A 26,375-nucleotide genomic window follows, 5' to 3' on the forward strand; every position below is an offset into this window, starting at 1 on the left:
GGCATATATCCAGAAGATGTTTCAACTGGTAAGAAGGACTCACGGTCCACTAAGTTCATAGCAGCCTTATTTATAATAGCCAGAAGCTGGAAAAAACCCAGATGCCCCTCAACAGAGGAATGGATACAGAAAATGTGGTACATTTACACAATGGAGTACTACTCAGCTATTAAAAGGAATGAATTTATGAAATTCCTAGGCAAATGGATGGACCTGGAGGCCATCATCCTCAGTGAGGTAACACAATCACAAAGGAACTTACACAATGTGTACTCACTGATAAGTGGATATTAGCCCAAAAACTTAGGATACCCAAGATATAAGATACAATATGTTAAACGCATGAAACTCAAGAAGAATGAAGACCAAAGTGTGGACACTTTGCCCCTTCTTAGAATTGGGAACAAAACACCCATGGAAAGAGTTACAGAGACAAAGTTTGGAGCTGTGACGAAAGGATGGGCCATCTAAAGACTGCCATATCCAGGGATCCATTCCATAATCAGCTCCCAAACGCTCACCCCATTGCATACACTAGCAATATTTTGCTGAAAGGACCCAGATATAGCTGTCTCTTGTGAGACAATGCCGGGGCCTAGCAAACACAGAAGTGGATGCTCACAGTCAGCTATTGGATGGACCACAGGGCCCCCAATGGAGGAGCTAGAGAAAGTCCCCAAGGAGCTAAAGGGATCTGCAACCCTATAGGTGGAACAAAATTATTAACTAACCAGTACCCCAGAGCTCTTGACTCTAGCTGCATATGTATCAGAAGATGGCCTAGTTGGCCATCACTGGAAAGAGAGGCCCATTGGACTTGCAAACTTTATAAGCCCCAATACAGGGGAACACCATAGCCAAAAAGTGGGAGTGGGTGGGTAGGGGAGTGGGGGGAGGAGTGTATTGGGGACTTTTTGGATAGCATTGTAAATGTAAATGAGGAAAATACCTAATAAAAAATTTAATTCTAAAAAAAAAAAATAAAAAAAAAGAGTAAAACAACAGTATGTTCACAGTTGCTAACTCCAACAGTGATGATCTGTCAATTTCATTATTGTATTGAAACACAGTTATTCATCATATGTATAGCTTTAAATAGTAATGTATTTCTCATCCTTCTAAAGCTCAGGAGTCTAAGGCTGACAATTTACAGCCGAAGTGTCCAGTGACAGTTTAGTTTTTTCTGTATGGAACCTCCTCACTGAGTCATATGGTGAAGGGCAAAGCAGTCCAGTGGATCCTTAACCCTATTCAGTAGGGCTCTCACTGGGTTTGGGACTTAATCACCCCTTCATAGGCCATACCACCTAACACTGTCCTTATGTAACATATTATGTACACCACATACATCATACATATACACTGCATACACTCATTACATACATTGCATGCACATTACACACACACTATGCCACATACATTATATACCATATATGTATTACACATACCATGTGTACTCCATACACATTATTACATACGTTACATATTCATTATACACATCACACAAATTACATACACGTTGTATACACCACATACATTATATATTACACATACATATATTACATCACTCCACACACAAAATCAGTTTTCCATGTTCCTAGTGCAGTTTATATAAAATTCATGAGCTTTAGGTAGTCAATAGCCTAATTTGTCTTCAATTATACATATTTATGATGTACAATGAAATGATAGAAATATTTTTTAAATCCATTGCCTATTATTTTCCCCTAATACTTGAGGATTTTATATATAGATCTAATGTGTTTTGATCTATTCTACCCCCATTTCTGCCCTTCAGCCCCTCTTCCCATTTCTTCCCAATCTCATGAATTTTCTTTTTTGAGTTCCTGGAGTCCACTTAGCGAGTGCCCAGGTGTAGGGTCATCTGCTAGAACATAGATGAGCCTTGCAGGGCCCACAGCCCTTTACAGAGTGTTCCCCTCCCAGCAGCTTTCAGATGCCAGGAGCTCCTTAGTGAGGGGAGGTGCTTCCTGGTGAGCTCCCTACTTCAGGCTCGAAGTTTGTCTGCCTTGATCTGTGCACATTCCGTGGATGTGAAGATCCAGTTGCTGTCACTGCTTGTGTGTATTTGCTCTCCTATCTCCAGAAATGTGTTTCACTGGAGTCATCCTCTATGTCTAGCTCCTTATACTCTTCCTTCCAGCCCCTCTGCTTAAATGATCTGTGAGCCTTGAAGGAAAGGGGTATGATACAGATGTTACATTTAGGGATGAACACCTTGCAGTCTTGTAGTATCCTCATTGTGACCAGTTGTGGGTTATTTCATTATTCACCATCTTAACCATCAACTGCAAAAATGAGCTTGCCTGATGAGGGTTGAAAGGTTCCCTTATCTATGGGTATAGTGTTACGTCTGCGTATTGGTTTGATATCATATTCATCTAGCAGAATAAGAGTAGCAGGTTCTCTCTTAGGTCTTATGACCTACCAAGCCTCAGGTTTTTGGCCTTGTTAACAGTGCTAGATATGTGTTCTGACTTGTCTTTTGCAAAGATTTTAATGGCTGGTTTGTTTGAGAATTGACTGGAGTGGGCATTTGCCAGGGGTTAGGGGGAGGCTCTGCTGCACACAGAGCAGGCCAAGCATACCAATGTATCAGTGAGGTCATTGCAACTCTAGGACAGTTGAAGTTTAGAGGAAGGATAGTAGCAGGCATGCTTTACTAGAGGAGAGAGACGTAAGGGCTTTTTTTTTTTTCTTTTTGTTTTTTTGAGACAGGTTTCTCTGTGCAGCTCTGGCTGTCCTTGTACTCACTTTGTAGACCAGGCTGGCCTTGAACTCAGAAATCCGCCTGCCTCTGCCTCCGGAGTGCTGGGATCAAAGGCGTGCGCCACCACCACCCAGCTAGTAAGAACTTTTCTAATGGGTTTGTGTGAATCTTCTTTAAAGTTCTCTCTTTGGAAATTCAGAACAAATCTCAAGAAATTTTAAGTTAGTACTTGCTGTTCTGGAAAGTGATTTTTTTCTTTCTACATGTCACTATATTTGTATATATGAGTACATGCATAGTATGAAACGTTTACATTGAAATATGAAAAGCATTTTTGTGACATTTTACGTGATGGAACTCCTAGACAATAATATTTGACGTTAAGCAAAGGCTACTTATTTAGTATGCTTTATAGTTTCTATACTGACTTCTAAACATGAATATCTTAAAATGTCTAAATTATTTAAAAATTGCATAGATTATATCAAAGTTTGAGACAAGGTCTTGTGTATTCCAGGTTGGCTTAAACTCACTATGTGACTCAGGAGTTCAGACTCAGAGCTTCATGCATACTAGGCATACTAGTTAGGGTGACTATTGCTGTAGAGAAACATCATGACCAAACGCAACTTGGTGAAGAAAGGGTTTATTTGGTTTATACTTCTACATCATAGTCCATCACTGAAGGAAGTCAGGACAGGAACTCAAACAGGACAGGAGCCTGGAGACAACAGCTGATGCAGAGGCAATGGAAGGGTGCTGCTCATTGGCTTGCTTCCCATGGCTTGCTAAGTCTGTTTTATTATATAACCCAGGACTACCTGCCCAGGGGTGGCACCACCTACAATGGGCTGGGCTCACCCCAATCAAAGGATTTCCTACTTCCTGATGTCATGGAGGCATTTTCTCAGTGGTGATACCTACCTCTCAGACGACTATTGCTTGTGTCAAGTTGAAATAAAACTAGCCAGCACAGTAGGCAAGCAGTTTACCAACTGAGCCACATTCTCATACTTTAGATTGGCTTTACTTGTGTCAAAATTATGAATGTTAATGAATGAAAAATTAAGATGGTAATGATTCTAGGTACTGAGATTGAATCCTAGATGATTATCTGAAGTTGGAAAAGGGTCAGCCCCAAACTTCCCTCTGGATCAATTACTACTTTACTAGCTTGTTTATGTTTTCACATTATCGGAGGGGCTTAAACAAATCAGTTTTTATGTTTATTTTGTTGTTCTTTGTTTTGTTTTTAAAGAAGAGGTGCTAAAGATGGCAAAATGATCTCTCAATTTAATTGTGATTTTAGCTTTTATGTGACAGCTGTTCTTTGCAGTGACCATTGTTTCTTATGTGAAGTTGGATAATTTCCGTTGGCTCTCTTCCATCTCTTCTTTTCAGGGTTCTTTCCATTGCAGTTTTAATGTAATGAAAACAGGGCAGTTTGCTGTTAACTTTTCTTTGGCATATTTCTTATGTTTCTGCATGCCTACTGGGGTTTTTATCATTTAAGCTATACAGATTTTTAGGAGTCAATAATTTTTGTGGTTGCTATAAGTTTTGTAAACATGTGATCTTTTCATACTATCAAAAGTGAGTGAATACAGTCTTTTGATAGTGTTCACCACAAGGAAATTCTGATGTTAGTAATAACAGATTATAAAAACTTTAAGTGTATTGCTCTTGAGATTTATTTTAATTGTATATTTTTTAAAAAGTATTTAATTTATGTATATATATCTATGTGGAAGTATATGCAGATGAATTCAGGTCCCTACAATGGTCAGAAGGTAGAGTCAGATCTCTTAGAACTGAAGCCATAGGTGGAGGTGAGCCTCCCTACTTGGAGACTGGGAAATGAGTGTGCGTCCTTTGAAAAAGCAATAGGTAGTCTTCACCACTGATTTCTCCAGCTCCTTCTCTTGAATTTTAATGTGGGAATGATTAGAAAAACAGAAACAAAAAGTAGAGAACAGGAGACAACCAGGCACAAGTTCAAGGGGTCCATTACTAGCTGGCTGGGATCTAGAAGAGGTTGGCTGTGGAAGGAAATGAAGTGATTGTTATAGTTGCTGCTTACAATTACTGTTTACCTCATGAAATGACTTAGAGAACAGGCTTGTTACGTGTGTTGGCATGCTTTTTGAGGCCTTTGGAAATTAGTCTCATAAACCAGAAGTGTCCTGTTCACTGTGTTGTATTAAGAATTGCAGTCTACGGCTGCAAAATCCCTTCTGGGGTGTATTTCAGTATTCACTCACCAGAGTGGAAATGGTTCTCAGCATCACTGTGCCTCCTTGTTGCATTGAACTTAGGGTCTAAGCATACTAGTGTGTTTGTCCGTATCTAGATTTATTGCTTGTTTTGAGTGGCTATAGTTCTAGACAAGAATAACAAATCTGAAGACATCTACTTAAACTCTTAACCTCATTGACTAGATGTATAAATCTTACAGCTATATGGATCAAAGAAAGAATCTTAATTCTCCCCAGAAAGTTACTTTCACTTTTTTATTGAAATTTTAAGAATTTTTTCCAATATATATTTTAGCTACTTCCAACATAAAAATTCAAAAGAAAATTGGAGCATGCAGTGTCCTGTTTTGCACCAACTCTAGATTTCTTGTATCTCTAAGACTTGACTTTAGTTGTCATGTGATATTACTTCTCTAACTTTATTGACTGTAGAAGATGACACTATGCATTTTTTAAAAAATAACTTTTTTGTTGTTAGCTTTTTAGTTGGAGAAGGAGCCTACAGATGGGCAGTGGATCATGGGATACCCTCTTGCCCTCCTAGCACCATGACCACAAGTGAGTAAACCCTTCATGAGTTAAGCTGTATAAACACCACCCGCAGTGTTACACCACTCCTGTCTGACACAGAAGTATAATGTCTGTAAGTTGAAATATGTATAGTTAAACACAGGTCAAGTTTACTTTTTTATCACCTTTTTGTGCTGGAGGTCTCCTCTTTGCTCTTGATTTTGAGGTGTTCTTAGTCTGTTGGCTTGGAACTTACTATATAGCTGTGAACATGCGGAGGACCTCTGAAGGGCTAGGATTATAAGTGTGAGCCACCATGCCAGGTTTGTAAAGTTATTCCCAAGGTATTATTTTTAAGCTACTTGAAGTAATTTTGAATAATAAAACCATGGTGCCTTCTGGAAGGCATTAAGAAGAAGAAGGAAGGGGAGCTCTTCCTTAGCTCTTGACCCGAGGAAGAATTTCTTTTTGTTTTTCCTCGTTTTGTTTTGTTTTGTTTTGTTTTATTTTTCGAGACAGGGTTTCTTTTTTGTACGCCTGGCTGCTCTGGAACTCACTCTGTAGGCCAGGCTGGCCTTGGACTCAGAGATGCATCTGCCTCTGCCTCCTGAGTGCTGGGAGTAAAAGTGTGTGCCACCACTGCCTGGCTCCCTGTTTTTGACTTTTTAAGACTAGCTTATTTTTATTTTCTTCTGTGTGGGTGTTGTGTCTGCATCTGTGTCTGCACCATGTTTGTGCGGTGGACCAGAAGAGGACATCAGTTCCCCTAGAACTGGAGTTATAGTTGGTTGTAAGCTACCACTTGGTTGCTGGCAGTGGAACTTGGGTTCTCAGGAAGAGCAACAAAGGTTGTTAACTGCTGAGGTATGTTTTTAGCACCTTCCTTTGTAGTCTGAAGCAGAATTTCATTCATTCTGTGACATAAGATGACCTGAGACACATAATGGAGCTCCTGGTTTTGGAATGAGAATGGCCCTTTTAGGTATATATATTTGAATGTTTGGTTTCCAGTTGGTAGACTGTTTAGGAAGGATCAGGAGGTGTGGCTTTGTTGGAGGAGGTTTGTGATTGGGAGTGGGTTTTGAGGTTTTAAAATCCCATGCCAGGCTCAGTCTTCCTCTTTCTCGGCCTGCACCTTGTTGATCAGTTTACATTCTCAGCTACTGCTCCAGTGTTAGGCCTATTTGCTGCCGTATTCTCCACCACTTGGTGATGTACTGAAAATACACTGAAACTGTAGGCAAGCCCCAAGATAAACTCGTTCCTCTACTGCCCAATTGCTCAGATTATAGGCTTGGGGCACCATGCCTCCTGACTCTAAGGATTCAGCAGCAAGCTTTTTAGATTTAAATGTAAAGAAGATATGAGTTAAAACTGAGAAACTTAAGTAAGACAAAAGGACACAGTTTAATTGTTTAATATGAAGAAGTTTTGCCATTCTCACTGATAGGCATTGGAGTCCTCTTTCCTCTTCCTATTGACATTTCCGTCTTTTGACAACAGCATTCTCCTTGGATGAGGTGACAGCTTATTGTGCTTCTGGTTTACTTTTCCTGGTGGCTAGTGATGCTTGAATTGTTCATATACTTGAGGGCCTTTTGTATATTTTCTTTGAGAAATGCCTATGTAAGTCACTTGTCCCATATCTTCTGTTCATTTTAAAAACCTGGTAACTTGTAGTTTTTGTTGTTGAACTTTCAAATTTGCTGTATACTCTAGATACTAACCTAACATTTTATATGTTGTCTATGCTGTTGAGTGTTTCCTTCCCTGGTAGTTTGAAGTTTGATATAATCTTGCTTGTCTCCTTTGTTATCTGTGCTTTTGTGGTTTTATCTAAAAACCTGGCCTATATCAGAGGGGGGGGGATACACACACACACACACACACACACACACACACACACACACACAGGGATTAAATACTAGTGTCTTGAAACTTTTCATTGCTTTAATGCTAATGTAGTAGTTTTAGGTCTTGCGTGCAGAACTGTGATTTTTTTTTTTAATCATGTTATTGAAAAATAGATGTTTTGGGAATAGGGCACATAATATATTCTGATTATGTATTCTGATTTCTCCCTAATACCCCTTCCATTTAGATCCACCCCCTTTCTGTCTCTTACTGGAAAACAAACTTGCTTCTAAGGGATAAGTATAAAATAAAATATAATAATGCAAAACAATAGCTAATACCTCACAGTAGGAGAAAACAAGCAAGCAGAAGGAAAAGAGCCCACAAAAAGGCACAAGAAACCCACTCATCTGCACACACAGGAGTTCCATAAAAACACAAACTGGCAACCATAATGTATGTGCAAAGGACCTTATTTGTCTTTCTGGGTCTCAGGATGGTTTTTCTAGTTCCATCCATTTGCCTGTCAGTTTCATTCTGTCAAGTATTTTGAATTAAATTTTATTTTTATGTTAAGAGAAACTATGTCATTTTTTTATTCTCTATTTTTTGTATTTTCTCCCCAGTAGAAACTTAGAATAGATATTCTTGATACCTTTTTTGGAAAACACCTGGTTGTAATACTGAACAGTTTCTCAGCTCTGTAATCTGCTTCTTTGATGTGTGTGCATGCCTCTGTGTGTGTGTGTGTGTGTGTGTGTGTGTGTGTGTGTGTGTGAGTGTGTGTGTGTGTGTGTGTGTGGCATGCTTGTGTGCTTGTGCGTGTGAATTTTAGTCACTGCATCCTCTTCTGTTTACTGTGGTTTTGTAATGTGTTTTTCAAGTGAGGTTGTATGATGCAGCTTTGTTTTTGCTAAAGATTGCTAGGACTCGGATCTTCTATGGTTACAGGTGAATTTTATGATTGCTTTCTCTATTTCTATGAAGAATGTTTTTGGTATTTTTATGTAGATTGCATGAGATCTATGGATATGCTTTAGATATTTTGAAAGTATTGGGTTGTGGTTTTTATTTTTGTGCATGTGTCCTTTTAACTTCTTTTCAGTGTTTTGTAATTGTCACTGTAAAGATTTCTCTTTTCCTTAAACTTATTCCTAGATATTCCTACTTTTATAATGTAAATATAATTCATTTTCTTGTTTATTTTATTTTTTTTGCTTCACAGAAATATTTGTTATTTATAACTTACTTTAGTAATTCTGTATATCTATAAAATGCCTAAGATGTTCATTAACAAATAAGATATATGTATGTATATGTGTGTGTTTGTGTGTGCATGAGAGAAAGAGGGGGGGAGAGAGAGGGAAAGAGAGAGGGGGGGTTTAAGAATGTGCTTTTCTGTTGTCTTTTAGAATAAAAGTTAATTGATAAACCATAATTGATTAGTTCATGACACTATCACAGAAAAGAAAGACTTTTATTGCACAAAAATTTCCTTCCATTTATAAATTCTAACATCCTCCATATGGCTTTCAGAATTCTTGTCATGCAATATGTGGTCATCGGTAAGCTGGGCAACATGAAACTCTTGCACATGTCACTTGATGGTCACGAACTCATCATGACCGAACTAGCTACTTCCAAAGACACTGAATGTCATCCCAGGTCATGACAATAATCTAATGTCAGTAAATTATAATGACATCATAAAGGACAGATGCTGATGACATGGTAGTGGAGAGGTGTCTCTTGATGAGCACCTGTGGGTCATCTGGGTTCTAGTTCAGGCCTCACATAACTTTTTTTTTTCAATTTTTCATTAGGTATTTTCTTCATTTACATTTCAAATGCTATCCCGAAAGTCCCCTATTACCCCCCCACCCCTTGCCCTGCTCCCCTACCCTACCCACCCACTCCCACTTCTTGGCCCTGGCGTTCCCCTGTACTGGGGCATATAAAGTGTGCAAGACCAAGGGGCCTCTCTTCCCAATGATGGCCGACTAGGCCATCTTCTGATACATATGCAGCTGGAGACACAAGCTCCAGTGGGTACTGGTTAGTTCATATTGTTGTTCCACCTATAGGGTTGCAGACCCCTTCAGCTCCTTTTTTTTTTTTTTTTTTAAAGAGCAAGTTATTTGTGCACAGTGTTCTTGCTTCAGTTAATTGTTTTAGATTTTTTTCTCTTTTTCTTACATTTTATTTAGTGTGTGTATGTATTTTTCTCTATTTTTCTCTGTTGTATCTGTGTGTATGTACACATATCAGGACGTGTATGAATGTCATAGGCTCTGTCCTTTCCCCATGTGGGTTCTGGGGATGGCACTCAGATCATCACCTGCTGACATGTCTTGCTGGTCCTGCTGCTGTGCATCTGTGTCCTGCTGTACTCTAGCTCTCATCTGTTCTAATGGCTGGTTGGGGTCTTAAGGCCTCTCTGTATAAAGTCTGCCTTCTATAGCCTAGGTGATCGCAAGTCCTTAGAATTTGATACTTGCTAATTTTCTTCTCTTGCTCAGTCTCCTATGGCATGCCAATAAAACAGGTGCATGAGTTATATGTCTTGTTCCAGCTCCCCTCATTTCATGGTACCCACGCGCTTGTCACCATTCTAGCCGGACTTTGAGGATTCCTCTACGCCTGTCAGGGTTTTAGCGTGAAGGGCTGCTGACTCTTACTGAGTGCTTTCTTCTATGTGAATTGAGATCACATATTTTTGTTCTTTATTCTTTTGATTTGATATCAAAGCTATATTGATATGTTTGGTTTGTTCTTGCATCATTGGGATACATCTTACTTGATATTTTGAAGCTGGGGAGTTGGCATTTCTGTTGCCATACTTTATGGTTTCTATTGCTGTAAAGAGACACCATGACCACGACAACTCTTATAAAAGATAACATTTAATTGGGACTGGTTTATAGTTTCAGAGATTTAGTCCTTTATTGCCATGGAGGGAAGGATGGCAGCGTGCAGGCAGATATGGTGCTGGACAAGGGGTTTAGAGTTCTATATCCAGATCAGCAGGTAGCAGGAAGTGAACTGGCTTTTTCTTCTGAGACCTCAAAGTTTGACTCCACACTGACACACTTCCTCCAACAAGGCCACAGCCACTCCAACAAGGTCACAGTTACTAATACTGTCATTCACTGTGGACCAAGCATTCAAACACGAGTCAAGTCTGTTGGGGCATTCCTATTTAAATGACCACAGGAACCAACTCCAGGCCTCATACATGCTGGGCAAATGCTTTACCACTGATCTACATCCATCTTCAATCCATATGCGACACTAACCTGCTGCTTCTGTTTCATTACTTGTTTTCGTCCGCTGTATATTTTTTTCACTGTCTTGATCCAGGCAGGCTGTGTTATATGTGTCCAGGGCTTCTCTTTGTCATTTGCAGGCATATGACTGTCATGACAATTTTTCTGGTTCATTGTACTTTTTGTGATACCACTTGTAATGTTTCTCCTTTTTTACATCAAATTCTATTTTTTCTTTTACCCAGCAAAAGGTTTGTTGATTATTATCTTTCAAAAGTCAGCTATCAATTTGATCATTAATAGTTTATTTCTAGTCTCTAGTTCACTTATTTCTGCTCTGATTTTCAAGATTTCCTTGGGTTTGGTTGTTTTCCTGCTTCCCTATGATGGGACTCTTTGACAATAAACTAAGGCCAGCTGCTTTTATTGTACTTCATTTGATAATGAACAGGCTTTGGCATGCAATGTTTCCATCAACTTGAGAGACTTTATGATATACTTTTGATTTCTTCAGGATCCATTGGCTGTTCCTCGGCATATTGTTTAATTTTAATGTATTTCTTATTTTCTGTTTTTGCTTATTAATTTCTAAATTTTGTTCTGGCATTTTATAGAAGATTTGTGTTAATATTTTAGTTTTTACAATCTTGAGACCCATTTTGGTGCCTTATGGTTTAGGTTGGAGAATGTCCTGGTGTTGATGGATATGTGCATCTGTAGATATTACATGAAACTTGAGTTTTGCTTTGTTTTAAAGAAATTTCATTCTGGAGCCCAATCTGGCCTGGAGCCCATAACAGTTCTTTTTCTCAACTTGCATAGTACTCTGATGATAGGTGTGAGCCATCATACCATGCTTACATACTCTGATTTTAATTTTTTTAAATTTCCTTTCTGTCTGGATAGTCTGTAGCCAAACACCAACAAAGAAGAGGAGTATGTGCTGGCTACAGTTTGAGGGACAGTTTCTGTTGGTCCATAGTCAAGAAGCAGAGAGACACAAAGACTAGTGCTGAGCTTATTTTATTCAGTCCAGGACCCCAGACCATGGATTGGTGCAACCAACATTCAGGGCTAGTCTTCCCTCCTCAATTAAACCTCTCTGGAAATACCCTCATAGATACAGGCAGAGGTATGTTTCCCTGGTGCCTCGAAATCCAGTTCACTTGTCAGTGAGGATTCATCATCAGATACATTGGGGTCACTTTTTTCTCCTTCAGATCATACAGTGACCTGAACTCTTCTCTACCCGTGCATTAGAAGCCTTCTTGGTTAACATTTCCTTTGTAAATTTTTCCTTTTACTTCTAGAGACAAGGTTAAGGCTTGCAATCTTATTTGTTAGTACATGGCAGCTTGTTTTACACTCCCTGAGGTGGATTGACCTCCGGGATCCCCTCTTTTCTAGTATACTTCCAGTGTGGTGCTCCCAAGTGTCATCTCTCATGTCTGTGCACTGAGACTTAGAGAACCGTACCGCTGAATGGTTGTGGATCACTACGTGTCCCTAGGCCCTGTCTACCTTCAGAACTCAGTTGTTTGTCTGCTTTAATCCGTTCCCTCAGTTTATAAACTCATGCTAATCCCTTTGTTTTTCTTATTTTCAGTGTACATTGGGGAGCCTTTTTAAAACCAACAGTTCAACAATCTTAAGTGGATTTTTTTGGGGGGTAGTCACTGTTTAGGGTATCTTGCTTGCCTACTTGTTCAAATAATTCTCAAATATTTTTGTTGTTCTCTATTGTAGGATTCAGCTTAGCTGCATTTAAAAGGAACAAGAGGAAACTAGAGCTGGCAGAAAGGGTGGAAACAGACTTCATCCAGCTGAAGAGAAGACGACAATCAAGCTCAAAGGTCAGGAGGTGTCTGAAGAATTGGCTGATGCATGTCAGGGATGTTGTTGACCTGCTTTTAGAACAATACAGTCCATTTGAAATATAGCATATTCTTATGTGTGTATTAAAGCAGAGCCGCTCGCTTTGGTGGGGCTCATTAAGTAAATGCACTTACTGCAAAAGGTTCAGCTGCTGATCCCAGTTTTCCCCAGAAGCCATATGATAGGAGAGAGCCGACTCCTACAAGTTGCCCTCAGACTTTCTCACATATGTTGTGACATTCTCTGAGCATGTGCACTTGTACATGCGTAATACACATATAAAAATTGTAATTTAAAAACTAGACCTTAAGTTGGATGTTGTGGTATGTACTTTTACTCCCAGGACTCTGGGATGCAGAGGTAGGTAGATATCTGAATTCCAGGTCAGCTTGGTCTACAGAGTGAGTTCTAGGACAGTCATGGTTACACTGAGAAAGCCTTTCTTGGGGGAAAAATTTTTTTTTTGAAATGTGCATTGATGTTTTGCCTGCATGTATGTCAGTGTAAGGGTGTCAGATCTTGTAGTTACAGACAGTTGTGAGCTGCTCTGTGGGTACTGGGAATTGAACCCTGGTCTTTGGGAGAACAGCAAATGCTCTTAACTTCTGAGCCGATTTCTATAGCCCCTTTCTTGAAAATTTGATCATGAAAAGAAACAGTGAGTTTAATTTCAAAATGTAAAGAAAAATTAATTTTAATAATTTATTTTAAGTTACTGAATTGAAAATATCTTTTGAAATATAATCAGTAGAAAAGTTAATAATGAGCTCTAACTGTTGAGGGTTGGTAAGATGGCACAGTGGGTAAAGGCACTTGCTGCCGTTTGATCCCCAGGGCCCGCATGGTATAGGGACAGAGCAGACTTCTGAAAGTTGCATGCTGTCACATTTGTGTATTGAAACACACAGATGCACATAAATAAATAGACACATAAATGAATACATGTAATACAATTTACTTTTGAAAATGTGGATTTGCATATTTAGTTATTAGAATCATTTTTGGCAGTGGCTGAAAATGTTTTAAAATTAAACTTAATTAAAATTGAATAAAATAAGAAACTCAGCTTCTCAGTGTTCGCCCATTCTTTGCTTCTCTTGCCCAGTAGCCACAAAGTGTCAGTCACATGGTACTGTATTGTCTCAGTCCTCTCGTACTTGCTTTCGATAGTGCAATGGAGTTGAAAGCTACAGCGTTCTTCATGTTATGATGTTAGAGTTTTCTAGCACACAACCCTTGATTGCTGTGTCAGGTCATATTCTATGTGTACCTTATCTGTATCATGTAGTCCTTCCTTAGTGCATATGAGCTGGTTTATGATGTGGACGCCATAAAGTACCTAATAAGCCATCTTTCATAATAATAGGTATTTCCTCAGTATGTTTCCTCACAGGGTAATTAATCAAACATTCTGGTCCAGTTCTGCTTATGTAGCTCATAATATGGGTTTTAGGAAGCAAATAAACAAATTAGTATGTAGGTTTTGATGAAAGCTTGTGTAGTCTGTTCTGTTGTGTGTATGTGAGTGTGTGTGTGCGCGTGCATGTACATGTGAATGTGTGTGTGTATGTTTCTGCATTCTTTATGATGCCTTGGTGAACAAATTTAGGAGGTTTTGCCCTTTAAAAATATGAGTGTCTGGGTTTGCTTGTCTGCAAGCCTTGCATTCAGGAGTTTGATTGGATAGCTCACAGGCTGTAGAGTGACCTGTCTCAGAGACAGAGTGCATGGAGTAGACAGTTTCATCAGTTTTCATAACTGTGTGCCAGATCAAGACACAGCATTCCTGGTTTTGTTGTCCTTCAGCTATTTACTGCCATTGATGCTTTATGTTGCTGACATATGGAATGTGCTTTTTCTATTGACTTGTTTTCAGAGAATATTTCTAGATGTCTCATCACTGGTTCTGCAAACAAAACAAAACAAAACAAAACACCTCTAAGTAATATCCTAATGTACATAGACTATAGTTTGTTTATATATTCTCCTGCTGAGATTGGTTGTCTCTGGGTGTTTACTCTCAGGAACAAAACTGCTGTGAAATTCTTACACAGCTCTGTGTCGCGGCTATCAGTTTAGAATATTATGCATACAAGTATCACGGCCTTACCTTTTCAGGTCACTAGTTTTTTTTTTTTTTCTTTTTATTCAGAAAGTGATTGTATGCCAGCTAATAAGAATACATGGTGAACAAAATTCTCTAGTGAGACAGAGACTGGAAAATATATACCTGTAATTAAGATTATTATCATGTTTCAATATGTTTGTTGTGTTTTGTTAAGAAAAGAACATGATATGATATAGTAGCCGAAATATGAGAGTATGAAGACAGATTGCATCCATTAAGATGATCAGGAAGACATACTTGAGCTAAGATGTGAAAGATAAGAGTGAGCTTTATAAACAGTCAGCAGAAGAATATATCACCCAGAATGAACTGTGTGTTCAGAGGTCATTCTGGAGGGTTGTCATGTTGGGGTAATGAAGAGAGCTAGTGTGCTTGAAGCCAAAATCTGCAGAGAGGATGGTGAGGAATGCAGCCGAAGGGGCAAACGGGCTGGGTCCTTCGGGCTGGAGTGCGCGTGGAAAGCTTTTCCAGCTTTGTTTCTAGAGCTACCTTTCAGTGTGCCATGCTCCCATACCTGCTTGCAGCTCAATGTGTTGGTATCCTCCATGGGTCCATTGCTTTTTATTAAGATCACATAATCTGTTGTTTCATGTTAAACCTTGGGATAATGAATTTAAAAGGAGAGTTGTTTATTTGAAAACTAAGGATTGTATGAATACTTAGTGCTCTATTGGAAAAGTAAATTAAAAAACCAGAATTGGCTTGTAAGGAAATGCTGTTGCATTATAATTATGGAAATGTAAGCTAGTGAAGTTGATGAAAACCATAAAAATCCATGTATACTTTATTTAGAATGTTTGTTAATATTTTTATTTTCTTGTTCTCTTTTATATAATATGAAAGTCAAAGTCATAGGTCATTTCATTGCTTACTAAGAAAAACTGTATGGAACATTGTCTGAGAACCTACATTCAATGGAAAGGCTTTGGTTCTATCAAAAGGTCAGGCTAGGCACGTATCTCAGTGCTAGAGTCTCTGCCTAGCACACATAAGGCCCTGGGTTCAGTCCCCAGCACCCTGAATAAAAGGATGAAAACTTTAGGGTGTTGTTGAGTTTTACAATACTGAGACAGTTTTCTTTCTTTCTTTCTTTCTTTCTTTCTTTCTTTTTTTTTTTTTTTTTTTTTTTTTGTTGAGGCTAATTTAGTGGTTGTTTATAGAATTTTTTTTTTATAGAAATTTGTAGCCAGGCTTAGACTTACTCAGAAGTCAGGGCCATTTTTTGTTTATTTTATTTTTAAGATTTATTTATTTATTTAATGTATATGAGTAAATTGTAGATGTTTACAGACACACCAGAGGAGGGCATTGGTTCTTGCTACAGATGGTTGTGAGCCACCATGTGGTTGTTGGGAATTTGAACTCAGGACCTCTGGAAGTGCAGTCAGAGCTCTTAACTACTGAGTCATCTCTCTAGCCCCCGAAAGTTGTTTTCTTTTGGGTTAGAGATTTTGTGTGTCCACGGGCCTCTGCTGTCACGCCTCTGACAAGGAAGGTACATCAAAGCATGGCCATTGCAAGGGAAGCCTGTTCACGTCTCCGAGTCCTAGAAGGGAAAACAGAGAGAGTGGGCTAGGCTGTGCATGTCCTCAAGTGTACTCTTCAGGGACCTAGTGTCCAGTGTTTTCCTTCCATCTTTTAAGAGTTCCACAATCTTCCCAGTAGTGCCCGACTGAGGTTAGCAACCAAGCCTGTGACACCAAAGGACACTGTTAAACATATGCATTTAAAACCATGCTCCTTTGCTTTTCCTAGTGTATTTTCAACTTCTGAAAACTTGTACCAACCCTTCATCATTACTATTGGAAAGCTTGCTGTGAAGTATCGATTGTGAAGTTGGTTATAGGAGCAAGTACATGTTCAAGAACAGTAGTTTTATAGACAGAGCAAGAGGGTGATATATGTGATGAAATTATTGACATAAAAAGGGATATACATCCATATTGACACACTGAATAGTGAGACTGTGTGAGAGATTTGCACCTGAATCTCAAGCCAGTTCAAGATGTAGAAACTGGGAGAAAAAGGACATACTGGTGAGGCAAAGGTACCAGGATGTACTTTCGTGTCAGAGGGGGGTGGGGGAGGTGGGGAGGGAGGAGAAAGAGAGGACTACAGGAGGAGCATTTATTTCAGAGAAAGTCTTTGCTGGGTCACACACTGCTGAAGAATGGCTGCTGGGTTTGGCACCTGGAGACTGTTGATCTGGGCAGACCATGTTGTGAGGTATGGATTGGTGATGGACATGTGTGGGTTGATGAGGTAGGCGTGGGGTGGGAAGCAGAGTCAGGCTAGCTTTTGAGAAGCTTTACCATTGAAGTGAGAGTGACAGTGAGGAAGAGTTGATGCCATTGCACCACATTTCTGTGAATTAACTCAGTGTTGTGAACTTGGTTTCTAGCTGTAGGTTTCATAGATTTTAAGGTGTAATATTTTAAAGTGAGAAATACAGATTTTTAGGAATTATCTCTTCTTCGTGGTTGTATTTCTTTTTTTCATCATTGCTTTTTTAGGTGACTTACGTGGTAGAAAAGGGAAAGATAACTGTTTAACTTGTTATATTTAATATGAAAATAGTAGTAAATATTTGGCCCTGTTCTCTCTGGGTGGGCTTACTTAGATTTTCTTCTGTCTCTTATTGTATATAAATATTTCATACTTGTGTTCTGAGACAAAAAGCAAAAGGTAACCTCGTCGGCACTAATTTTTATTATAGCTGAGTGAAGACACTCTTTGAATGATGCCATTCGCTCCTTGATCTGTTTCTGTATTCGGTTCATGCCATAGGGAAACTTAAGTTATTCATGGCTGAGAAGACATTTACATTTAGAAAGCAGACACCATGCATCTAGACCATAGTCTAGATTTCATAAAGATCAATTTCAAACAGTTAGTCCTGGATATGATTGGAAAGAACTCTTATTCTTAGAGTATTAAAAGAAGTTGGGGGTATTGTTTGATCTCAACATTTTTGATGTTTCAGACTCCCCTTTCTCTTTCCTTTCCTCACAGCATATTGCCTAAATAGTTTCCATCCCCTTTTCTTTAGTAGCAGATTCTGCAGTTGAGTGTGTACGGTTATCCCCGCTTCCTCTCACCACGTGCATAACGTATTTTAAGCTTTCAGTTAGTTTTTGTTGGCTTGTAGGTCAGTGAGCTTACGCGGGATAGCGCAGCAAATGCTCATCAGCCCTTGCCCCTTGTCTGAGTCTCTTGTAGTCTTCAGTTTCTAACAAACACATTTGGGGAAATGAGCTCTGCTTTTGTGCTTTCATACCATGTCGTGTGTTCAAAACCACTCGAAAGAGATGCTACAACTTTTAATTTTGGTTCTTTAGCCACCACACAGGGACATTAAATTGGCCACATGTTTCAGAAAGGAAATGTTGGGACTTGCTTTGTGTGCTTCATATAAATACATTCTATTCTTTTGAAGTATATTGTGGGTAATGTTTTCCCCTTTTCCCTTCCATCTTGAAGTTATTATGTAAGCGCTTAACTGCATCATTCTAAATCACTGTATTTTTTTGGGTGAGAGGTAGGTTAAGATCAAAGAAAATGAGTGCCCCTCCAAACAGCATATTTTCTTCACATTGTTCCATTTGTACATGCCTGTGCATTTTGTGTGCAAGGCGGAGTATCATTACTGTTTTCTTGAAAGTTACTTTGCTTGATCTTTTGCTCTGTGATTTTCAAGAAGATAGTGAGTATGGGCTTCTGTCACTTTTGTAAAGAGATGCTCATTACATATTATGCTCTATAAAATGAGAAGTTCTTCCTTTGAAGTGATTGTCTTCCTTTTGAAATCACTGCCTTGAATGATGGGTAATATATTAAAAATTGCAGCAGTCCCATCAAAGAATATGTTTATCACCTGATGAGTCCACTGTACAGGTTTTTTATGTTAATTGGTGCTAGGTAGGTCAGTCTTTAAATTTGCTGCTACCTCATGCGTTTATATGGGGTTTTGAAGCTCAGCATTTATCATTATGCTGTTCTTATCTTCAGGTATTCATTTGTGTAGGGGTGTGTGGGCATGTGTATGCTATGCTTGTGGACGTCAGAGGGCAACCTGCAATATTCAGTTATGTCTGTCCAGCAAGTGGGCCCTGGGGCTCGACTTCAGGTAGAGATGTGTTCCTGAACACTGGGATAAAGAGGTGTGCACCACCATGCCCGACTTCACTTGCTGCTTTTTAGTTTGGCTTGTTCTCGTCTTTCCAACACGGTAATTATTAGCTGGGTTATTAGCTTGTTTATTTGAAAACTTGATGATTTTTTTTGTAAGGCCATCATCACCACAGATTTTCCTCTTAGAACTGCCTGCTCTGTATTCTAAAAGCTGAGGTAAGTGTTCCTTCCATCGTCTCTAAGAATTGTTCATTTCTCCTGTGCTTTCGTTAGGTGACGGAGGTCCTGCAAGTGTGAGTTTCTTATTTAATCCTTCAGTACTTGTGCTCCTTTTCATTTTTCATGTGCCCTTGATTTCTAGTTTTACCCTGATGTAAGAAGATATAGGAATTTATTTAGATTCCTTTATGTTTGCTAAGACTTGTTTGGTGACCTAAAATATGTTTTATTTTAGAGGAGATTCTATTGGATATTGTGAAGAATTCCAATATTACATCATTGCTTATCAACCTTCCTAAAGTTGCAACCCTGTAATACAGTTCCTCCTGTTGTAATGACCTCCAACCATAACATTGTTTTCTTTGCTACTTCATAATTGTAGTTTTGCTACTGTTATGAATTGTAATGTAAGTATGTTTATCGATGGTCTTAGGTTACCTCTGTTGAGAACTGCTGAGTTAGATGGAGTATTCTGGAGATATCTGTTATGTCTATTTGATAGTTGTTGTTTCATTCTGAAAGCTTTTTTGCTGCTGTTAATTTTATTACTGGGATAGTGAAGTCTCCCTAGTATTGTTGCTCTATTATTGTATGAGGACCTATCTGACTTTGATGCCCATTGTTTGGTTTTGAAATATCTGGTCCTAATATTTAATATTAACCTATTCACAGCTGTTATATCTTGTTGGTGAAATGTTCTTTTGTTAAAATATAGTGGCCTTAAAAAAGGATTTATTTACTTTATGTGTGTGGGTATTGTGGTTGCATGTATATCTTTGTACCATTTGTAAGCTTGGTGCTTGAGGAGGCCAAGTGACTGTTGGATCCCCTGGAACTGGAGTTAAAGCTGGTTGTAAGCCTGTATGTACATCCCAGGAAACTAAACTTATGCATCCAAGTGGCTCTTAACCTCTGAGCTACCTGTCTAGCCCATATAATGGCCTTTCCAGTCCCTATAGTGGACTGATTGATGTTTGCTAGCTAGTGTGCTCTCCTCTTCCCTCCTTTTCTCCCTCCCTCCCTGCCTCCCTCCCTCCTTCCCCCAATATCAGAATAGCTGTACAATCTTGCCCAATTCTCTTGGTATATCGTTTTCCATCTTTTACTTCTAAGCCTGTGGGTAACATTACCAGTGAGATGTGGTGTTTATGACAACAGATAGCAAGTACCTTTAGCCTACTAAGCTATGTCACTGGCCCTTTTTTCTTATATATTTTGATATTGTTTGTATTATGTTTTTGACTTCTTGACTAAATGTATTGTAAAGATCTTCTATGGTCATATTTTGGGGGGAAATTCTAAATGCGGCTTGCATTTGAGTAATGTTTTTTATTTCTTTAATTTGGGGAATTTATGCTACAATTTCATAGATATATTTCTTGTGCCTTTACTTTTTAATCTCAGCTTTCTATCCCATTGGAACCTTTCTTGATGGTATCCTAGAGTATCCTATATAATGATTGGTGCCATTTATTTTTTTAAATTAATTTTTAATTATAATATTTCCTTAACTGTTGTCTATTCCTAATATCTTTTATTTCTGTTTGGTAGAGTCTTTGGTCATATTTTCCAGTGTACTTTTAAATTTTTTCATCCATGAGTTTTTAATTTCTACCATTTATATTTGTTTCTTTTCTTAAAAAATGTAAATTTCCTTGGTTAACTTTTCTTCCATGCTAGTAGCTTTTTCATCTGTGTTTCTGATTTTTCATCTACTGGCTTGGTACAGAAATAATTGGAAGTTTTATATTATTGACATTTGCTATGTGATATTGGAAGACATTCTTAATTTAATTTTATTTTTTTGTTCTTTTCGAGACAGGGTTTCTCTGTGTAGCCTTGGCTGTCCTGGAACTCACTCTGTAGACCAGGCTGTCCTGGAACTCAGAAATCCGCCTGCCTCTGCCTCCCTAGTGCTGGGATTAAAGGCGTGCATGTTATGCAATATCTTAATACATAATTCTCACTTTATTATCTTTTGTTATTGACTTATTTTCTACTTATTTTATTCTGTGGAAATGATTTAAAACAAAAATCAAGTTGGAATGTTTTTCTTATCTGAGTTGATGTAAGTTGGAAAGCACTGGAGACAACTTGAATGTCAGCAATGTGTGATCTCAGGAACTGCTAATGGATGTATAGTGCAGTGGTCCAGGAAGTCCACGCCCCAGGCGAGGTCATGTGGACCTCGCTCAATACATATAGCCTCAGAGCATCAGCATTCTCCCTCTTTTGAGAGGGAGAGAAAATTTGTACATGACAGCAGAAGAGACAAGAAAGTCTTCTCATAGAGATGAAATATGGCATTAAAAATAGGGACCCCAATTTCCCTAGCCTTGCTCAGTTGTTTGCTTGGTACTTCCAGATTCCATGTGAAGTACACTCCTACGGAACCCAAAGCAAGGGTCACAGGACTGTATGCTGAGAGCTGGCCAGCAGAATAGGCTGCAAGGAAAAAACTTGAAAACTGAACTGTGCAGTAGTTAGAAAGAAGCAAATTTTGCTGGAGCCAGGATATGAAAGGCACTGTAGGTACTGGTATTCAACAGTAAGTGCCTAGTAATGGAAGCACCATTCACAGCCACACTAACTGCTGTCGGTAGATTTAACTGTCAGTTTGACATAATCTAGAAGTATCTGAGGGAAAAAAAAAATCTCACCTGAGAATTTGTCTGAGAATTTGTCTGTTGGCATGTCTATGGGGGTTATTTTGATAGTGTAGGAGGTCTCATCTCACTGAGGGTGGCACCTCCAGACTGGATATAACAATGTTAGTTGAACATAACCCTGTCAGCCAGCATGCTGCATCCTCTTGTTTTTGTGCAATACTTCATTGGCTGTGAGATGAATTCTTCTGTCAGAGTAATGCTGTGTTGAACAGCAAGCAGCTCTGTGTCAAGTTTCTCAAGTGCTGGAAGGAGAGAACTGCAACCTACAAAGAGTACGCTAGACTTACAGAGTGCTATGAAAAGACTAAAATGATCTGTGATTCATGATGTAGGAGAATTCCATGCTTAAGACATAGGAAATAGATTCAACACAACTTTTTGGAAAGCAGAAACTTTCCAAAGTCTAGGAAAAGAAATGTTTATATAGGTATAGGAGGCATTTCAACACTAAACCAACAGGATTAGAAATGAAGTTCCTTTATTGAAGTTAAAATACTAAGTGAGCCAGAGTGAAGTTCCAGATTACGTATAGATGCGGGCTTGGAGGATGATAGCATGTCTCAAAGAAACACTGAAAGTGGAGAGGACTTAGAAGGTTTTGTTTTTCTATTTAATTTTTTTTTTTTTACTTATGAATTTGTTAGTCTCAATTCTGGTTTTCCTCATGCTTCAGTATTTATGGAATAATAATTGGTAACAAAGTTACCAATTATTTTTCTGCCTCCTAACGTTTTATTCTGGTCCTCTTTTAAGGACTGTTCTAATTCCACTGAGATCAAAATAAATTCATCCCCCATTACTTAGTAAATTAATCAGGAAGTACTTTTCAAGTTGGATTATTTATGTTTTACATCTGTCACTTTGAGATTTATTACTCATGTTAGCTCATGAATGGATGAACATAATAATTTTATCCTTTTTATAGTTCATAAAAACATCATTTAATTAAGTTAGTACTAACCATATAAAACTGATTCTGATACTAATTTTGAAGGAAAAAACATTTTATTTTATTTATCTTGTAGACTCAACAAAAGTTTGATTTTCTTAGATGGTTAAATATATGCTGGGTCAAAATCCATGCTTCAGTTTTTGATGATAAACTTGTATATAGGAATTTACAACAAAAAGTAGGAATTAGGTTAGTTGAAGTATTAAATAATACTGTTACGTCTTCAGTATTGTAGCTATTAAGGAGCGATATTAAAGATACATAAGCAGGAAAGGGAATAGAGACTTCTGAAAAGGTAAGTATGGAAGTGTCCACAAGGGGGCGTTCTCACCTAGAGAAATATGGGCACATACCTTTCCTGTTACAGAGGGTAAAAATGCCCGTTTTACAAATGTACTTCCAGGCCATGTCCCTCACATCCTATGAAAGAATTAAACCTTAGCACACCAAGAATGCCCATTCATTTCCTGGCACATGTTTATTTTGATATGTGACTTTGTAAGTGTGGACAAAGGTCTTATAGAATGAAAATGTCCACATCCAGAGGCGTTTTTCCCACCCCAACTCTTATTTGTTCTAACTGTACCTGGGACCAGTTGAGGAGAATGTTTAGAAATATGGATGAACAGGGCTCATCCTAGGAACTATTTGCGTCAAATGTAGACTTTTGAGTGTCATAAGCCTCTGAAAACATCGTTGAGGTTAAATTGAATGACATTTGATACTCTAGATTATATTTCTTATGTCCTAAAATATACAGTGCTCTTCACCCATTTTTCTTAGTTCTTTTTGACTTATCTGTTTTCTAATAAGATTTGAGTTTACCTGAGAACAAAAGGAGAAAGCATATGAACATTTCACTTCCATTTTACTTTTTAATATGCTTGCCCTTAGTTAAATTTTTTATGAGTTTGAATAATTTTTGGTTTTGTGGATATACCCATAATTAACTGGCCAAACTGATAGTGCTCTGCTTATAAAATCTCATGCATATAAAGCAACTTAATAATGTTTTATTAAGTGGATATTAATTATTCTTCTTCAATATGGAGAGGGTCCCATTTAAATCCAGGTCAAGTGGCCCATCCTAATTGTTACAGTGTTTCTCTGGCAGGAATAAGATCCAGATTGTCTGTGTTACTTTCTAGTCCTTTATCTGCTATTCCCCACTGCTTTAAGACTCAGTTCAAAGGCCAGTGGAGTTCTGGCATTTAAAAGTGTAATTTTATCCAGAGAAAGTGAGGGTAGCCCAAAATGAAAGAAAGACCTATGTTTCAGGCTTTGGCCAGGTGTTCCTTGAAAGAGCTAAATTGGACAACTAAATTGAAAAACGTCGCCTGCTCTTATAAAGAGTTTGTTGCCATCTATTTAATTAACAGTGTTTTAGCTTGCTTATTTATGTGTCTTTTAATCTTCCTAGGTACTGAATTCATATCCCATTAGCACGCGGTAATGTTGCTGTCAGTGAAGTAGTATGATGCGTGTGCCTCTATGAAATGCCTCCTTTTTGGTGGGTTTGATTATAACACTTTTGTCTATTTGATTTGATAGCCAAGCTTTCCAGGGGAGAAAACAAAAGTTGAAGCAAAACTTTGGGATGAGTATCACTTATTAGAGCTTTTAGGAAATGGGAAATTTTGGAAATAAAGGAAACTGAGTCAGAAATAAGAGGAGTATTTTACAGTGTCGGATGACCTCAGTGCATGAGAAGGCAGTAAAAGCAGGCAAATGAGACACTGAATGTAAGGATGTATGGTCAAAACCAAGACATGTATTTCTTTGTAGATAGAGTGAGAGGCTGTGTTTGATGGGTCAGTGTCTAGACATGGATTTGGAACAGTAGACTAATGGGCATGTAAACTTTCCTGAAGCAGAGTCACTCTCTACTTGTGAGAAATGGTCTGGACTTGAGTGTGGTACGTGTGGAGGCAGCCATGGCCCCATGGCAGTGACCTGTAAGGGCAGCCCTCATGGAGATGTTGTGCAAAAGCATGGCCTAGGGAAGAGCAGCACATCGCAATCAGAAATGGAACCAGATCCCTGCCAGGAAAGCAGCTTCCGCCATGGTGAGCTTACAGCTTGTGTGTGCGCTGAGCAAGATTCTCTTTCAGACAGTCTAGAGAGTTTTTGTTTTATAGTATTTATTCTCTACACAGGATCCCCCAAACCAATGCAGAGTGCTTTTAGAGTGGGAAAAAAGTTGTGTTAGGGGAGTTTAAAGGCAGAGAAGACTCTGGGAAATGACTCAGGAAACATTTTTTTGGAGTGCTGCAGGATTTTAAGATGGGGGTCGGGGTGGGAAGAGGGGTTGGTGGGGCTTGGTAGTAGAGAAGCCGATGGGGATGCTCTTTTGCTGAGATGTCAGTGGTAAAGAAAATGGTTGTATATTAGATTGAATTCATTCAGTTTACTTAACAACCCCCTCCCCCAACCAAATTTGCTTGTTTTGATCTCTGGGTAGTGTTAATTTCTTCACTGATTTTTTTTTTTTCATCTTACCTCCAATTTATATTTTCTAGATACTGTGTTTAACCTGCTCTCTTTCTGACTTTGTTAATTGGACATTAGTTTTCCAGAATCAGCATCGTGTATGTAAATTTCCTTCCCAGCACTGTTTTTCTTGTATTCTGCATTCATGCAAGTGTGGTATTATCATCACCTGTTGGCCTTTGTTTGCATTTAGTTTTATTTGATCCACAAATTCTTCAGAAGTGTTTTATTTTTAATTTTCAAATTTTATTGACTCCCCTGTTTTATAGTCTGCATGTATTCTTTTTGATGTTGTTTCTTGAAATTTTTTGTGATTTATAGTTTAATGTATGATAACTTGTAAACATTCATGTGTGCTTTTAAGATGTGTTTCCTGTGTAATTGCTGAGAACAGCATATGGACACCTGTCAATCCAGCTGTAATGTATTGTCCATGGCTGGTTTTTTACTGATTTTTTTTTTTCTTACTTGATCTACCTATGATGGGAAGAAATGTTTTGAAATAGCTCATTACAGTTTGCTGACTTTTTTTTTCTTTGTGATTTTTACTTCACATATGTTTAAAGCCACTTCACATACGTTGTAAAGTAATATGAATTTAGACTTATTTTATCTTCTCAGTGAAGCAGAATTTTTAACATTTATCATATTCTTTTTGTTTCTGTTAATGCTTTTTGTATGCAAAACATGATATTAAAATGCCTTCATTGTATAGGTTGATATTTGCTTAGTGCATCTAAATCTCCTACCTGTTCTTTTATTTTTAACTCGTTTGTAACTTTAATGCTTTAAGTATGTTACTTAGAACTAATATATAGCCAGGGCTGGGGACAGAACACAGTGGTGAAACACAAGCATAGCACATGGAGACCTTTGGTCCAGAAATTATCACTGCAAACAAAACTAAACAAAGTTAAAAACTCAAAAAAGGAAGATTTTAAAAAACAAAAACAGTTGAATATTATTAATAAAATGTTTTTTAAAGACAATATTGCTTTTTATTGCACATGTAGATTTGTCATTGATTTTCCTCCATGTTTTTACATTCATGATGGCCCCTGGATTTTCCTTTTGTTTTTTTGTTTTTTTGTTTTGTTTTGTTTTCTCTAGTGGTTGCTATACTGGGGATTGAGACCTAAGCCTCCATTCATGCTAAGCATATGCTCTACCATTGGACCATAATATGGCCAGCTCCTTTGAAGTATATCATTCATTCATTCATTCATTCATTCATTCGGGAAGTACCATAGAGATATCACTTGCTATTTTGAGTGTTGACTTATGATAATGAAATA

At 38.2% G+C, this 26,375-nt stretch overlaps 1 protein-coding gene across 5 annotated transcripts in view; it reads left to right on the forward strand.

Moving 5' to 3' along the window:
- The window catches only part of Tasp1 (taspase 1), a 247,334-nt gene that overhangs the window by 90,501 nt on the left and 130,458 nt on the right, over positions 1-26,375 (forward strand). For all 5 annotated transcript variants that reach the window (XR_003835952.2, XM_021149142.2, XM_021149133.2 and 2 more), the window contains exons 7-8: positions 5,465-5,544; positions 12,363-12,469. Coding sequence is in view for 4 of the 5 variants with exons in the window: in XM_021149142.2 (XP_021004801.1) it covers positions 5,465-5,544; positions 12,363-12,469 (187 nt within the window). In the remaining variant the exon portion in view is untranslated. The remainder of the gene's footprint in view (positions 1-5,464; positions 5,545-12,362; positions 12,470-26,375) is intronic.

The sequence above is a fragment of the Mus caroli genome, unplaced genomic scaffold (assembly GCF_978045245.1).
Source record: "Mus caroli unplaced genomic scaffold, Mus_caroli_1 scaffold_2, whole genome shotgun sequence".
Lineage (NCBI taxonomy): Eukaryota > Metazoa > Chordata > Mammalia > Rodentia > Muridae > Mus > Mus caroli.